The 16,737-nt window shown below is 31.6% G+C and overlaps 1 protein-coding gene and 1 pseudogene across 8 annotated transcripts in view; one reads left to right on the top strand and one right to left on the bottom strand.

Moving 5' to 3' along the window:
• Pias2 (protein inhibitor of activated STAT 2) overlaps nt 1-16,737 on the top strand; it is a 120,717-nt gene that overhangs the window by 79,944 nt on the left and 24,036 nt on the right. For 7 of the 8 annotated variants that reach the window (XR_010041436.1, XM_063231729.1, XM_063231730.1 and 4 more), the window contains 4 exons: nt 3,185-3,318; nt 4,860-5,031; nt 11,733-11,872; nt 16,616-16,653. Coding sequence is in view for 7 of the 8 variants with exons in the window: in XM_063231729.1 (XP_063087799.1) it covers nt 3,185-3,318; nt 4,860-5,031; nt 11,733-11,872; nt 16,616-16,653 (484 nt within the window). In the remaining variant the exon portion in view is untranslated. Of the gene's footprint in view, nt 1-3,184; nt 3,319-4,859; nt 5,032-11,732; nt 11,873-13,859; nt 16,257-16,615; nt 16,654-16,737 lie in introns of those variants that run through there. The other variant, XM_063231733.1, reaches the window with a different exon arrangement.
• LOC100728068 (nascent polypeptide-associated complex subunit alpha-like) lies at nt 1,250-1,846 on the bottom strand (annotated as a pseudogene).

Consider the following 16,737-nt stretch of genomic DNA (forward strand, 5'->3'; position numbering starts at 1 on the left):
CATATTGCTTGTGTCAGAATATGCAAATTTAAATCAAGTATTTTCAGTAAGGTATCCTTTTTTCATATGACATTTAAAAAAATAATTTCCTTTGTCCTGTAGACACAGTGATATACAGATTTAAAAATACAATTGAATGAAGTAATCAGTGCCATTCTATGGTATTGACTGTTTATCAATGTATTAAAAAGATTCTGATCATAACTTTGCTTAGTTTATATTTACATGTGGTTTTTCCTCAGTATACACAATGCAAGGTATTCTAGAACTTGAAATATACTTCTACAATATTTTTTGTGAAAATTATTTTAGAAGACTTGTGTAGAGGAAAAAGATAATGAAGAGTGAATGGGACTTTTCACCTTTCTCAAAACTTCTGTTTTTCTTGGTTATTTTATAATAGTTATAGTTTATTTTGAAATAATTTCAAACTCAGAAAAGTTGCGTCAGTGGCACAAGTAACTTCCAGAATTACTTTGATCCAGATGCATCAGTTGTTAACTTGTGCCACAGTTGTTTTAAAACATGTTCTCAATATGTACATTCACACACTTTTATTTTTGGATACCAGTGACTGAACTCACGACCTCACACTTGTCAGGCAGGTGCTGTGCTGTTGAGCTATAACCCTGGCCCTCTCAAAATTTTTGATGTGTGTATGTATATGGAAAGATCACTGAAGTATATTAGCATTTGGTACAGTTCTTTTAAATCATCTGAGAATTTGATATGGATATTTTTAGAATTGTGTATGAATCGATTCCTTTGTCTTGCATTTCTTAACCATACATACTTGAAATTCTTCCATTTTGCTACATGTGCCAACAGTTAATTTTATTATTGAGTCACATTCTATTGTATACCAAAGGTGGTTTATGTTTTCAGCTTCAGTGGATTGTTTCTGATTTTGAGTTACTACAAATACTTATACAAATATTCATGCCCAAATCCTTGTGTGTCTGATGTCTTTGTTTATCTTCTAAGCAAATATTTCAAATGAAATATCTGGTCACTTCTAAGTATATGCCCAGAACACTACCAAACTGTTTTCTGAAGTGCTTGTGTTGTTTTATATTCCAGTTAACAGCCTGAGAAAAATCTAATTGATCTGTATTTTCAACAGTATTTGATATAATCTTTTTATTTTTTTCTAGTAAGTCATAACTATATTAGTGATAGCAATAGCACAAATTTCAAACCAAGCTGCAGTGATCTTTATGAAACACCATAAGGTCCTTTTATTAGATTATTACATTGTTAGTTCCATAATAGCATTTACAGTGTTATTACTGTTGTTCTTCAGGGCTCAGACCACTTTTGCCCTGACCCATTTGCTTGTCACATAACCAGTTCTCAACGCCTGTTTCATCAGCCTCTTCCTTTTCTCTCTACTGTTGTATAGTTTGTCTGTGTATTTTCTTGAATGTTTGAGACAGCTTCAACTTGAACTTTGAATTTCTCAGCAACTTTGAATTCTCAGTCTTGGCTTCCCTAAAAACTATGTAGGTATTTGAAGCTGGGCTCTTACAGATACCTGGTTTTGTGATAACAAAGAGGGTATTTTTAGGTTTCTGGTTAGTGACTCTAGTAACCTCTGTAACCTGCCGAAAGCCTTCCATGCCTTTTTTTCACTCCGATTCTGTTTTGCTTTACTGACTGGCCATCATCTGTTTCAGCTTCTGCTGCCAGCGCGGCTTGTTGTGTAGTTGCTTATGTAGAATCTTGCTCCTCAAACTCTAATACATCACTGTCACATTCTGTTCCTGACCCTATTTCAGCCTGGAGCTGTGGCAACTCCTAAGTCCTGCTCTGTAGGAGGGACAGTTTCTGTGACTTTACTGGGCATTTTGTATAGAGAACCAGTATAATCTTTTTAAATTTAGATGTTGTATTGATATATAGTAGTAACCCATTGTAAAATTAATTTGCATTTCTCATTGCTAATTGCATTAAGCATTTTTATACTTGTTTACTCTCTACCTGAATGTTTTCTTTAAATGATACCAAAATTATTTTCATATTATTGAGTTTTAATAGTTCTGTATTCTGTATACATGTTTACAAAGGTTTTTCTGCCATTTTCGCTTTTCAGTTTCTAACATTGTTTTTCAGATCACAAAAGGTTTTTTCTTTGGGTGAACCCCTATTTATCAACTTTTTCTTTTAGCAGTTGTTTTGATATCATATTAAGGCTTTCCCTTCTACTCAACATAAAATTTTTTTCTCTTATGCTTTCTTTGTAGTTTTGTAAGAACTTTTTCATTTAGATCTATGTATGTGAAGTTAATTTTGTGTATGGTATAAAACAAAGACGGTTTATTATATTTTAATTTATAATCACATGATTGTGCCACCTCCATTTCACATGTTTTATTAAACTTTAAATTGGTTCAAAATACTTTGGTTTTTAAATTTTATCTTTGTGTCATGGGTAGCTTATAAATATAACCAAATTTTTCAGATATTTTTTGATACTGACTTCAATTTTAATTTCATTTTTTGTCATTGAAAATATTTTGTATGCTTTGAATTGTACTTATTGAGACTTCTTTTGTGTCTCTGTTCCTACTTTTCTCCATTCCTTTTTTTTTCTTGATATTAAGCTTATACGTTATTACCATTGTCTACTTGTATTTGTTTTATGTGTTGTGCCATATGTTATTCTTAACACATTCCTTATGGGCTGTAATATATGTGTCTTACTGCTTGGCTGCTCTGATTTTAGTTTCATTGTTTGATGTTAAATAGCTAACCATTTGTAGTTTATGCCACATGATAGTATAGTCATGTGTATACCACTTGTGGTTCAAGCTGGCAGGAACATGTTTTAACTGCCAGTCCTACTAGGAAACTCCAGGTCTTCATTTCTATTTTAGTCATGGACTATAAATATTGCTCAGTAAGTCACTTAATTCTTGTGTTGATGTTATAGGGCTAAAATGTGTGTAAGGGATCTAGCTCAGTGGTAAAGCATTTGCCTAGCATCCTCAGGGTCTTGGGTTTGATCTCTAGTACCACAGTAAGTAAGTCTGTCCATCCATCTCTCCATGGAGAAGAGTACATTAATAGTTGTAGTTTGAAGTATTATAATACAAAAATAGTCTTCCAAATTATATTACTTTCTTTAATTTTAACAAAGCCATTGATAAACATGTTTGTATTGTACTTCTCAATTGGTTTACAGGCTTTTTATGGAAATTCTCAATGACTGTTCTGATGTGGATGAAATCAAATTCCAAGAAGATGGTTCTTGGTGTCCAATGAGGCCGAAGAAAGAAGCCATGAAAGTATCCAGCCAACCATGTTCAAAAATAGAAAGTATGTGCAAAATGACAGCAGAGACTTGCATAAGTCCTAGCAGAGCACTGAGACTTAAGAGGATATTGTCTTTATTATTGATCTTGGCCAGGAGAACTATTTTTGAGGTTCACTTTCTAACTTTTATCTTTTGATCATCTGTAATGTTTTCCCTTAAGAAATCTGTTTATTTATACTACTATACCAGTTTTTTATAGTGTTTTTCATTTATATATGAAACAACCACCTAAACTAATTTTAATAGATGATACTTGTTATAAAATGCAATGTCAGAAATGGTACTGATATGAGCAGTGTTTCAGAATTGTAAGAGTACCTATAGATACAGCGTCTGGTGAAGGTGTGCTTTAGAGATACATATTTAGAGATACACTAATGAGTGAGGAGGGAGGTAGACATAGAGGGTTGTTAAGGAGGTACAGTAAGCAGGTTGTTTCCCTTAGTTGGTATGGGGGAGGGCTGTGGCCATAATTACCTAGAATGTATTCTTATCTTTAGAATTCCCTGATGAGTTGGGGATACTACAGGCCCATAGGTAAACAGGTAAATCGAAATCCGTGGGTAGGGACTGGGGATTTAGCTCAGCGGCATAAGCACCTGCCTTGCAAGCAGGCGGTCCTGAGTTCGATCCCTGGTACCGATAAAAAAAGAAAAAGAAAAAAAATTTAAAAAAAAAAAAAAAAAAAAAAAAAAAAAAAAAAAAAAAAGAAATCCGTGGGTAAATTCAGTGTTGTTTCTTTTTTCTTCTTCTCTGATCTAGTCTATTCATTGGCTTTGAGTTTCATTTTTAATGTTTGAAATTTCTCACAATGTAGTGAATATGTGCCAGTATTGTATAGTACCTATTATATAGTATAAACTCAGAATCGAATTCACCAAGTTTCCTATCATCTTTCAGAAAATGGTAAGTTAGTAATACATTTATGAAAATGTGAGTTAATATATATGAGACTAGCTTGGTAGAAAGAATTTGAGTGATTAGATAATTCATGAGAATAACTGTAAATGAATAACAAATGGCAAATGTGGGTTTTTTTTTTTCTTTTTAAATAAAGTTCTGGTTGATAATAAGGAGCTTACATATTCTTTGGTATGAACAGATTTGCTAGAATAGAATTATCTGATTTTGACTTAACCACAAATATAAGAAAAATATGCAGATAGTGAAACCACATACTTTTTTCCCATGGTCTGAAAACAGTTCCCTAACTGGTTTGTTTTGTAGAATGGCTGCTAACCTGTCAAGACAGTTTGAGCCACAGAACGATCTGCATAAACCCAGTAACAATATTTGAGAGAACTAAGGGTATGCTACCTAAAGGAGGCTTTTGATTCCTTGTCAAGAAATAATGCTCGTACCTCCTGTCTTCTAAGTAAACAGTCATTTTATAGCCATCTAGAGTTAGCTGGTTTGTGTCCGTGGGACTGAGTATGTGGCTTTCCTTGCTCTATATTGCCATAGATGCACTGCATAGTTAAGACTGTCATGGCTAGAGTTTATTTGATGTTTCTGTTTTCCTTTTTGTTTCTTTACATCTAAGGTTCAGCTGTCCTCAGTAAGCCTTGTTCTGTTACTGTAGCCAGTGAAGCAAGCAAGAAGAAAGTGGACATTATTGACCTAACAATAGAAAGCTCTTCTGATGAGGAGGAAGACGCTCCTGCCAAAAGGAAATGCATCTTTATGTCAGAAACACAAAGCAGCCCAACCAAAGGGTTTGTTAATTTATAGTTCACTATTGCTCAGTATACTTTAACAATTGTCCTTGGGCTAGGTTTTTTAAATGTCTCTTTGGGAAGCTGAATAGGAGACAGTTTTAATTTACCTCCTATTACATGAAATATTTTCATATAAGTATGTTATAGGAAAGCAAAACTCTTTACAAAAATATTCACATCTCTAGGAAATGAGAATTTGAGATATTTATTTCATATCTGATAACCTTTTGTGAATTTCTTGAACCTGTGTTAGGAAATTTTGCATTACAGGCAAACATGAGGAAGCCTGGTGTAAAAAAGTATGATACTGAGCATCTTCCAAGAGCAGATTACAGTTCTGGCATTTGTTTACTTGCCCTGATTTTGGTCAAAATCTTTAACATGCTTGGGCTCCTTTTTTTCTCTTCTGTAAAATAAGGTGAAATATGCCTGCCTTGTAGCATTACTGTCAGGTTTCAATAAAATAATGAAAAAACTTACCTTCTCTGTCAGGAACCTGGTACTCACTCAGTGAAAATTGATTCCCTTCCCTTTTCATATTCTCCAGTGCAAATTATGGGCTAGTAGATGTATTGTACACATACCATGACCTACTCATCTCACAGAAGCCATCCCAACCTACAAGAAAAGACAGGTCCAAATGGTCAACCGAGATTTGAGGACACACATAGTGGAATGTTTCTTGGCAACCTATGAACACCTTCATACCTGTATGAACTAGTCTTATCTTCGGTTTCTCAGTCCACTTATTTTTGTCTAATAGCTCTTTTAAGAGTTTTTTCAAATAACAACTACATATTTGAAGAATATTTCTATCACCACTTGAATAATCCTATTCCTTTGCAGTTGGTTCCGATAGGCAACCACTGATACTTTCATTTCTAAATGTGCTTGTTATATATGTCATATATGCAAAGAATTACACCCCAGTATACTTCCAGAGCATGCTTAATTACAGTTTTTAATAGTTACTTTTGAAACAACTTTCTGTAGTTACTTTTAATAACTAAGACATTTAAGCTGCTTTTTTCATTATTAAAATGTATTTTCAAATGTGATTTATGTATCAGGATAAGAGTATATGTTTTACTTTTTTAATTAGAATGAGATTTTATTTTAAGTAGAACAAAAAGAAAAATAATTCAAGCGAATTTTTCTGACATGCTGATTGTTTTTTGTTCCTTTAACACAGTTTGGTTGGCATTTGTGTAATTAGTGATAAAATGTGAAAATCTACTTTTCAAATATTTACTGCATAAAATTAGAATATGCAGATATTTAGTGGCATATAATTAGAATTGAAAATGAATGCTTAGATATAATATTTCTAAATTTTACTTTCTAATATCCTTTAAAATATTCTATACAAATCAGTTGTAGATATCTATAGCGAATTGGAGTCAGTCCTGGTTGAAAGATTGAGCATATTGATACTGACCCATAATTGATTGCGCAAGAATCTATTTGTTTTAAGTGGGTATGTTTTTATCAGTACTTTATCAGGACAGAAAACTGTAGGAATGGCATATGCATCAGGTGATAAAATTTAAAATGACCACAGTACACAGAGTAGTAAGGATAGTGTACAACTATGCTTTACTACCATAGAGATAAATGTTAAAACCCTTCATCTAATTTGAAAAAACGACAAAAATTAACACAAATCAAGGTGGAAAGTACGATTAACTTGTGAAAGTTTTAATTTTAAAATTTGTATAAATTTCATCTACCCTTGCTCTTTCCATGAAGTCAGTGTAACTCTTAAACTAGATTCATGCATTACTTCCGTAGACAGCCACATGGAAAGACAAATGAAAAGTCAGAATCTTTAGAAGTCATGTAACTCTGTATTAAAATGACATCCACTATGACAAAACGCAGTTTATCCTACAGGTGCTTTAATATTAGGAAATAATTGATGGGTTTTATTATAAGAACAGGTATATACTGTATAGTCATCTTATTAGATGCTTGAAGGACTTTGAAAAAATACTATTCATGATAGAAATGCTTATAAACTGTCAGAATTCACATAATGACTTAACGGTTCACTGCATAAAGTTGATTTGTTCTTAGACATCATTAAAAGAAGCACAGTATTCAGGATACATACCACATCAATTTTACTCTATTTTGGTTTTTGTTTTATTTAAGAGCATTTTAGTGCATCTGATACTTAGTGCAGGTGGAGCAATGAGACGAGAAGGTGATCTGTCCTGGCACATGTGATTGTGACTAAGTCTGAGGACTGCACCTTAAGCCATGAGACAAAAATGTGTCATAGCTATCTAGTAGTTCTTAAAAGGAACCCATGGATTAGCTAGAACTCTTCTTTGTTATTACATTTAGCATATTTAGGATTAAAGAAAGATAGATACCTGGGATTACTTTCTTTCAGGGCTTCTTGAACTCTTAATAGTTTATGTTTTGTGCTCAAACATATTTTCTGTTTTAAGGTAGGTGGATGCATCTTGTTCAGATGTCACTGTGTTGACTTGTCCTATGGTTATATCATCTCTGGTCTTTTACTATTCCTAGGCTTTTGTTCCTGAGTTATTATTTCCATAACCATCATGTTTCACCGTCCTGAAGTTTTGTGATTTTTCTCTTTTGACTAAGTTTATCATTTTATTATAGGACTTCTTAATCAGTGATAGCAAACAAATGAGAATGAATAGAGAATAAGAAGGAAAATTTATTAAGTGTATTGTCTTAGTAAAAATTATTCTGAAAGGTTTTACAGAGCACTAAGAAGAAAGCAAAAGCCCCAGAGAGAACTGCTATACTATTTTGATGACAGTTCTAGCCCCTTTTATTGCAGACCCAGTGGTTTCTGCATAAAAGTGCACAAACTGATAACCATCTAAAGCATTCAGAAAAATTTGGATTTTTTTCTGTATTAGAAGGTAATTTTATATTTTATGCTTCTGCCACTTTCCTTAAAAATGGGATGGTTGCTGTGTTAGAAGTATTCTAAAGACAGAAAACAAAGAATATGGATAAATATATGTTTCCCTGGATCAAGACTCACTAAGTAACTGAGGATGTAGCTCAGTGTTACAGCATTTGTGTAGCATGCACAAGGCCTTGGGCTTCATCCCTAATACCACCAAAAAAAAAAAACCTTTAAAAAAATGGTACTAAATTTTAATCTTATATGCTTTTGTGATCACAGAGTAGAAGCACATACTATACTTCAGGTGTGAATTAAAATCATGTATACCTGTTTTCAGACTGCAACTCTGGGCCAAGTACGAATTTCATATAGTTCTCTGATGGTAAAATTAGTTTAGAATACCAGTATTTACTAATGGCATTTTACCAGTTTAATTTTGTGCTATGATAAAGTTATAGGAATTTAAAATATATATACTTTCATAAATATATATACTAGTTCCTATTTGTGTAATTGACTAATCCTATGAAGAGACATTTTAAAAACTGTCTAAAATTTATATATAGCATCACAGTTGATCAATAATTCTGCAGGACATAGCCATTTACATTCCTCTGTGGAACGTATTTACAAATACCTGTTTTTTCCATAAGTTTTAAAATCATTTTGTTTCCGAATAAGGTCCTTTTTTGATAAAAACTTAAATCTACTATGTAATTTGATAATCCTAACAACTATTTTTATATAAAGTTGGATTTCTATTAATGGTTACAGAAATTAAGTACAAAACAACCAGTTGACACTAAGATGACTTAAGTTTTCATACGTTCACTGGACTTTTAGATGTTGATGAAATAATTTGTGCCTACATTACATTCTGGCATTTTCACATCTTGATAGTATTTTGATAAAGAATGAAAGAAAGAATAGTTTTTTTTAATCATTTAAAATTTCATGTTAACTGGACATATGTTGTAGATAGTTCTGTGAAGACAGTGTGTGTGAACATTGACTGGATATTTCTTTTTATCTTTTGATGTAAATAAAAGAGGGTCAAAGAAAGAAAAAGAATTTGATGGTTATTTCCTATAAATGTGATCTAAGTTAAAGGGTCAATTCAAGGTGAAATGAAAATATCTCTAGTGAAATATTCAAGAAAAGGAGTGTTAGCAAAATAGGTGTTATCTTTTTTCTTATAAATCTGAAATTCTGTTTCAAGGAGGGTGGGGACATACATGAACTTTCCCATAAGCTACACCCTCAACACCTTGGAGTTCTTTTAGCTTCTTGCAGTGACAGAGAAGAAGTAATAGATTAAATATACTTTTGGAATGTTTTAAAAAATGAAGTTTAAGTTTGGCATGGCGGCAGACCTATATAATCTGAGCAATCAGGAGTCTAAAGCAGGAGAATCACTGTGAATTTGAGGCCAGCTTGGTCTACAAGTGAGTTTAAGGCCAGCCTAAATTGTATAGTAAAACCCTGTCTCAGAAAGGCAGGTAGGCAGGCTAGCAGACAGACAGACAAGCCAACTTGGTAGCTGGCTAGCTTTATATATGATCCATACCTATCGTCTTGTGAGATGGAGGCAGGAAAATCATGAATTTGAGGTCAGCTTAAACTACATAGCAACTTAAAGATTGGTGACTACATTGTGAGATCCTGTCTCAATAAAGAAACAAAAACCATAAAAGCTTGTTTCTTTACATTTTGAGAAATAATAAGTAAATAGATAACACTGATAATACTATGAGGCCGCCAGAACAGTTAAAGCCATTTGTTTTACTTCTTTCTCAGCAGTAAGATAGAGCTCTATCTCCTATTTCTTGGCCTCTTTGTCCTTTCCCTCCTTCATTTTTTTTTTCTGATGTACACTTCTGAAAAGAAGAGTTGTGTATCATTGGAAAGTACTGATTTCCTGTTCTTTTCCTTTTAATTCTGTACATGATCTCCAGAAAACAGTGAGCTGTAGATAAAACTTATTTGTCTTATTCCAAGTTTCTGGTTTCTTCTTTCAGATTCTGTCTCTCCTGGTAATTCCCATATCCTGTTAGTTGTTTTAGATCTTCAGGTGCCATTGAAATTCATAAAACCTACTTGTTCTAACATAAACAGGTGGATCTTTGGAACTTACCTTCTATCTCACATACCTTTGGAGAGTACATACTGAAATAGTAGGCTTATCTTATACCCACAGTCATACTTCATATGCTTTCTAATTTAATCAGTTTTAAATCTTAAGATTTCTGAATTCTGACCTGTTTATTTACTCTATAAAGAATGACTAGTTGACAAGCAGAGCCACATGTGTACTTTTAAGATAACTTTTTAATTGTTTTTCATTTTTTTGATACATGTATTTTTGACCAATAACAGAGTAACAGCTTGTGTTTGGCATAATACAAATCAGTTTTATGATGTCAGTGTCTAAAAAGGTTTTGATTTAAGTGATTTAATAAATGGTTGACATTCAAATGAAGTTAACTCAATTATCTTAGAGTTTGATGAATGTCATGCAACTACATCATCATCTCTTACTACCATTATTTAATAATTTGAGCAATAATAGGAAGTTTTTCAACCATGGGAACAGATTTCTAGGGATCCTGAGTTGTCATCGCAATTTAACTTTGTCATTGTACTCTTTAGTTTCTAACATTATCTTTGCAACAGATCCTTCTGGCTTGTTATTAAGCCTATACTAGTTGGCTGTTAGTGTTTGACTGTGCTATTCTTAATATTTTGCTTCTTTCTTTGTATCTTATTACTTGGTGGTAAGATAACCATGATCAGCCAAATGGTCAGTAATGATGGTTAGTTTATAAACATATATTCACAAAGCTTTTTTTGTGAACTTCTAATTGTTTACCCTGAGCTATTAAGAGAAAATACAGGTTAAATAGAGTGCAGAATTTGTCTTCAAGCCTGAATGTTTCCAAAAACATGTTTTTAATTTTTCTATATCTTAAAGCTATAACATTTTAAATTATATAATATATATAATAGTATATAGTATAAAGTATTTGATGTTTTAATTTGTCTTTTTGGTAGCATGAACAGCTAATTTCACAGCCATAAGCCCTCTTAAAGAATGAGTAGTATCATGGTAGGGAATAATTTTATTTCTGGATACTATGTCTTAAATCCCAAAATTTTGATCATCTTATCCTGATTTCTGATTGTATCCTCCTGCCATCAGTTTTGCTGGCATTGGTGTTGACTAGCTATACTCAGATCACTCCCAAATTTGAAATAATTAAGATAATTTAAAAATTACAATTTTTTTTTCCTTTTGTGGGTGCTGGAAATCAAAATCAGAACCTCCCACTTGCCAGGCAGGCGCTGCACCATTGAGCTCTATCTCTGGCCCCAATTAAGACAATTTAAATTAGATTTGAAGAAATTCTGGTTGAGCTATTGTAACTTACTAAGATATGTTGATTTAAATAAAATCCTAAGAATCCTTTATTTTAGTTACATATTTCTTTATAGGTAATTATTGATGCCCACATGCATGTTACATTAATGAAAGCATATATAAAATATAATTCTGTTTATGGATGAAACTGTTACATATTACTCCAGCACTGTACTTTATATTTTAATGCCAACTTGCTATTATGGCATGCCTGCCATTGAGAACCCATAACACGTTCATGTTAAAATGAAGACTGAATGAAGCCATTATTTAGTTGTTTTGATTCTTGGTGAGCATACATCTAAAAATGTCCAGTGGTTCAGTTGTTCTCTGCTGTGAACTAACAGCCAGATTATTTGTAATTTCCCATGCTATTTAAAACAGGGTTCTCATGTATCAGCCATCTTCTGTAAGGGTGCCCAGTGTGACTTCAGTTGATCCTGCTGCTATTCCGCCTTCATTAACAGACTACTCCGTGCCATTCCACCACACACCAATATCAAGCATGTCATCAGATTTGCCAGGTATGTGGAATGTTTTTTTCATATGATTTGTTTTTAATATTGACCAAATAAATTTTGAAATTTAAAAAAGAAATACTAAAGAAATTGGAAAGCGTCATGCAAAAATCGTTATCTGTATTACACTATTCATACTCATTTATCATTGTGACGAAATATAGATTTCAGATGATAGGAAACAATGGCTATTACTAACTTTTGTGGACCATGTTCTGTCTTACAGAGAATTTGTACTCATACTTTCTTGGTTTATTTATCATAGAAGTTTTGTAGGTTAGGGGGAATATTTTTTCACATTCTTTCTGGTATCACATTCCTTCTTTATTAGCCCATTAGGACTTCCAAAGCACATGGATGTAGTTTGGGTCTAATTTTGTCTATCAGCTTGTACACTGTGGACTTTCCCCTAAAACAAGGGTCTACCGTATTTTTTTGCAGAGCACAGCCTAATATTTGAAATGTCTTTCATATTTGTAACTAGTCAACATTTAAAGAATCAGAGTTTAAAAAAATTCAGAGTTGTTTAAATTACTTTAATGTCAGAACTTAAGTAGCCAAGCTCATATTATAAAATTTAAACTTTCCCCTTTTCCCACTTTCTCTGTTGCCATTTTTTTAACATATATTTGACTCAGTCAAATTTAAGCAAGTTCAAATGAGTCTCTCATATATTCATGACTTTCTGTTTGGAGACTCTTTTAGTGAAATACATTTCCTTCTTTTCATTACTAATTTTCTTGATTTATGAAATGGATTTTGATCTATAGCTTTTTTTTCCCTTCTCCTTAGTTAAGTATTTTAAGCAAAATTCTTACTTTGTTGGGTAAAATTTGTGTTATTGAAAAATGGGTATCTGTTGATCCAGCCCAGTATAATTCTGGCATGTGAACTTTTTTCAAATGATTTGAATCAAATTTAGTGCAAAAGAGTAGGCTAAAATAGTACCAATTAGAAATCTTCTTTTAAGGCCAAGGATTTGGTTCAGTGGCAAAATCTTCTTTTAAAAATGTACTTTTTGCTTGTTATACCTTATTCTATATATACTTTTGGAATTAGTATTTTAAAATTCTTCTAAAATCAGCTTGCACCCAGTATAATGTGTTCATTTTGTGTAAGGGCTGATAATAGAGTTTATGCTCCATGACAAAAAGAAAAGTTCATATATCATTTCCTAAGTGTCACTTTAAACTTAGCTAATGTGGAGAATGTCTGTGTATATTAATATGTGTTAATAAGTAAACATTTGAAAATAATTTGTTTCCTTAACACTTTGAATTAAAAATTAACTCTGAATAAAGATAGTGAATGTTTCTGTTTAAGTGACCCTGTCCATTCAGTAGTAGCATAGACATAAACTTAAAAAAAATCACTTAACCTGCTATTTTTCAAATTATGAGAGTCTGGATTAATTTCTTTTTTTAATTTGAGAGAATTTAACCTTGCTTTAAAATTGTGCTTTTTATAAAGAGAAATTTTAAGGCTTCTTGAGAATGTACAGGTTTGTGGGGAGGGGATGCCATAAAATATGTCTGAGTCACGAGGTTGGTAATATGCATTTCAAGCTGGTGTTAAGGAGATAATTGATTTCCATGGCTGATGTTTAGTCCATATAAACCAATATCTGATTGTTAAAATGCTGAACAGTTTCCTTATCATTTGATAAATCAGATAGAAAAGGTTCAGGTGTCTTTTAGAAGTATTGCTAGTTTATTGTCGAGTGTGATTTACAATGTATGGCAGTTACTACATCTAAATAGTTTAGCTTATACATTGGTTTTTATTATTAATGTGCTGTTTTAGAATTAGCTACTTGGATTTATTTTTGTGTGTAATTGTTCTATACGTAGTCATAATGTACAGTTTGGTTTCATTAAATTTAACAATTATAATAAAATATTAAATAGATTATCAAGAATGGAGAGATGACAACATTTTAATACATTTCTTAACATTCCTTTTAAACATAAATATGAATCTTCTGAATCTGCAGGAGAACAAAGAAGAAATGCTATTAATAATGAACTGCAGCTTGGAACATCTTCTGATACTGTGCAACAGTGAATACAAAATAAAACATATAATTTGTATTTATGGAGTGGAAAACAGCTTGATTATTTCAAGAAAAAATATGACTGCCTTATTATTGCTAGTGCCATATTGTCAGGTGCGAATGGTGCTAAAAAGTGTGTCGTTAAAATTTGAAAGTGCTAAACCGTTACATATTTAATCATGTAGCTAATATGTTTTGTGAAAGTTTATCAACCAAGTAAGGAAAAACGTGTTGTGATTGATGAAGAAAAAATCTAAATGAGTCAGTTTCACTTAATGAAGTATTTAAAGTTTAAAAATTATAATATCACTGTTAATAAAACAAAAACTTTTAGACTGTTCCTTGAGAATTTTTAACCGTAATAGCTTTTTAGTTGAAAATAATTGGATATTTTTCAATGAAATTCTTGAAATTCTTAGGGCAAAAAATATATCAATATGTATGACAATTGAAACTTATAGTAAAATTAGAAAGTAACATTTTGCTAAACTTAAGAAATCAGTACAATTTTTAATAACTATGCTATCACTTTATGAGTTTGAATCTACTTAAAATATAAAATGTAAGATTTTGATGATACAGTTTTTTTTTTTTTATTAGAAAGAATACCAACATCTGAAATACTATATCAGACTGCACTGTTTGGGGCAAAGTGGCTTCATTGAGAAATACATTAAAACCTCATTGGACTTTGAATTGATCATCTGTGTAATGCTTGAATGACAATCTAGTTTCAACCAAAATTTAGAAGAACGTGTATTATGTGGTTGTGTAGGTCATCATATTTCAGTTATCTCCATGATGTTATCAAAAGATACAAATCAAGTAAATCTCTTAAATCTTTTTTTAAAAAGACTATTTGTTAGCACAGGTAATAACATCAGAAAGAATTTACAACATACCTGATGAGCTGGATATTGAAATAATTAAAATAGGTAGAGTTTGTGGACCTCAGTGGGTATCTTTAAGTGATAGGAGCTTCAAAAACAGTTTGAATATTATATTAAACATGTGTTGATTTAAATTGAAATTAACAAATGGAAATAGTTGAACATTTGTACACACTATTGCGTCCTAAATGTCAATATTTTAGCTTTATAAAAAATTTCAGTTATTAAAATGAGTTGAAAAATATTAAATAAATGTAATGGAAAAACAACTAAAAATATTTAAAAGTAGATGCTTTATAAAAATAAAGACAATGTTAACACCATTGGAAGCAAGCAAAAGTTAATAAAATTAAGCTAATAAACATTCCAGTAAATTTTGTGAGTTAGAAATAATTGGCTATGTAACATTTTCAGAAGGTATATGTGGGCTACACAGATTTTGCTAAAATTTAATTTTAAAGGGGTAAAACTAAACAGAACAAAGCAGAACAAATTGGATCAGAAGAAACCAATGTAAGTGCCAACAGATTTCAAAGCAAGACACAGGAGATCTGTAGTGGATACCATAATGTCTGTTGTTTTCTTCTAAATAGTTGAATTGCAACTCAAGAGAAGCCAGAGATAAGAATTACTGAACATTATGCCTAATGAGAAGCAAAGTGCACTGCTTATTTGAGATACATTACCTTTCTCATTACCAGTTTATTGGGGAAGCTCTTGAAAAAATTAATTGTGGTTCCCTTTGTCCATTGTTGGTTCCAAATGCTGTATCATATAGCTAGTAATAGATACATGAAATAAACGTGTATAGCAACAACTTTTTAAAATGCTTTACAAATTGTCTTCATATGATTGGTGCTAAAGTTTGTATCACTTTATTAAGTATTTAAATGTCCTTATTTAGTGATTATAAGGGAATAAATATACTTTAAATTTTAACAGTTAAGACTATTCACAATGCTTATTATTTGAAATACTTACACTAATATTTTCTATTTTGAATATAGTATCAGAATTTCATTCCATGTTGTTGCATTTGACATGACACCGATTATCAGCATATACAAATTCACAGATTTGAATAGACATTGACCTGTCTTGACATACTTGGTGTGTGATTTTTTTTTTTAATCTTTTAAAATGATTGAATTTAGTTACATAGGGAGTTCTAGAGCAAATAACTTTTATTGCCAAACTTTCAGACATGAAGGTTTTTTACTATTATTATAACTTTAATACTTTTACATTTGTATTTTAAATAACATAATTTGAGAATCCCAGTTCATTGGTTTAGAAAACTGCATTAGCTGAGAACCCAGTAAACTTTTATTAACTTGCTAGTGAGTAGCAGTTATGCTTGCTTTCATTGAAATAGGTATTTGTTTAAGAAATGATTTTTTAGATGAATTTCAATGTGTATTTCTCAAAATAAAGTGAAGTATCTTAACAGATGAAGTATGTTTTTCTTTAATGGCCCGAAGATCATTATCTCATTATTTTTATTGCTTCTTATTCTGTTAAGTGACAAAGAAAAATACTTACTTTGACTAGTCCTACTTCTTTGGAATTATTTGGACTGCTGCCTTTGAGTTCGAGGAGGTGTTTTTTCCAGTTTTTTCGGGGAATATGTTCATCTTTGTGTTCTATACACATTAAATGTCACTAATCATGGTTTAGGACTTCCTTGTGACATAGTGGTAAGCATCCAAGGGTTCTGTGATTTATGATTAAGTACAGTATGATTTGGGAAAATAATTCTAGTCTCTAAAATATGAGACAACTATTAACAAAGCATTTTTGTTTTAGGTTTGGATTTTCTTTCCCTTATTCCAGTTGATCCCCAGGTATGTATCCTGAATTTAAGCAACTAATTTGTATTTGATTGTTGGTTTTGTCATACTAACTAAAAATGACCAGTTGCATAAAAT

Source organism: Cavia porcellus, unplaced genomic scaffold (genome assembly GCF_034190915.1).
Source record: "Cavia porcellus strain 051 isolate PalLab524CR breed Dunkin Hartley unplaced genomic scaffold, mCavPor4.1 scaffold_20, whole genome shotgun sequence".
In the NCBI taxonomy this organism is placed as follows: domain Eukaryota; kingdom Metazoa; phylum Chordata; class Mammalia; order Rodentia; family Caviidae; genus Cavia; species Cavia porcellus.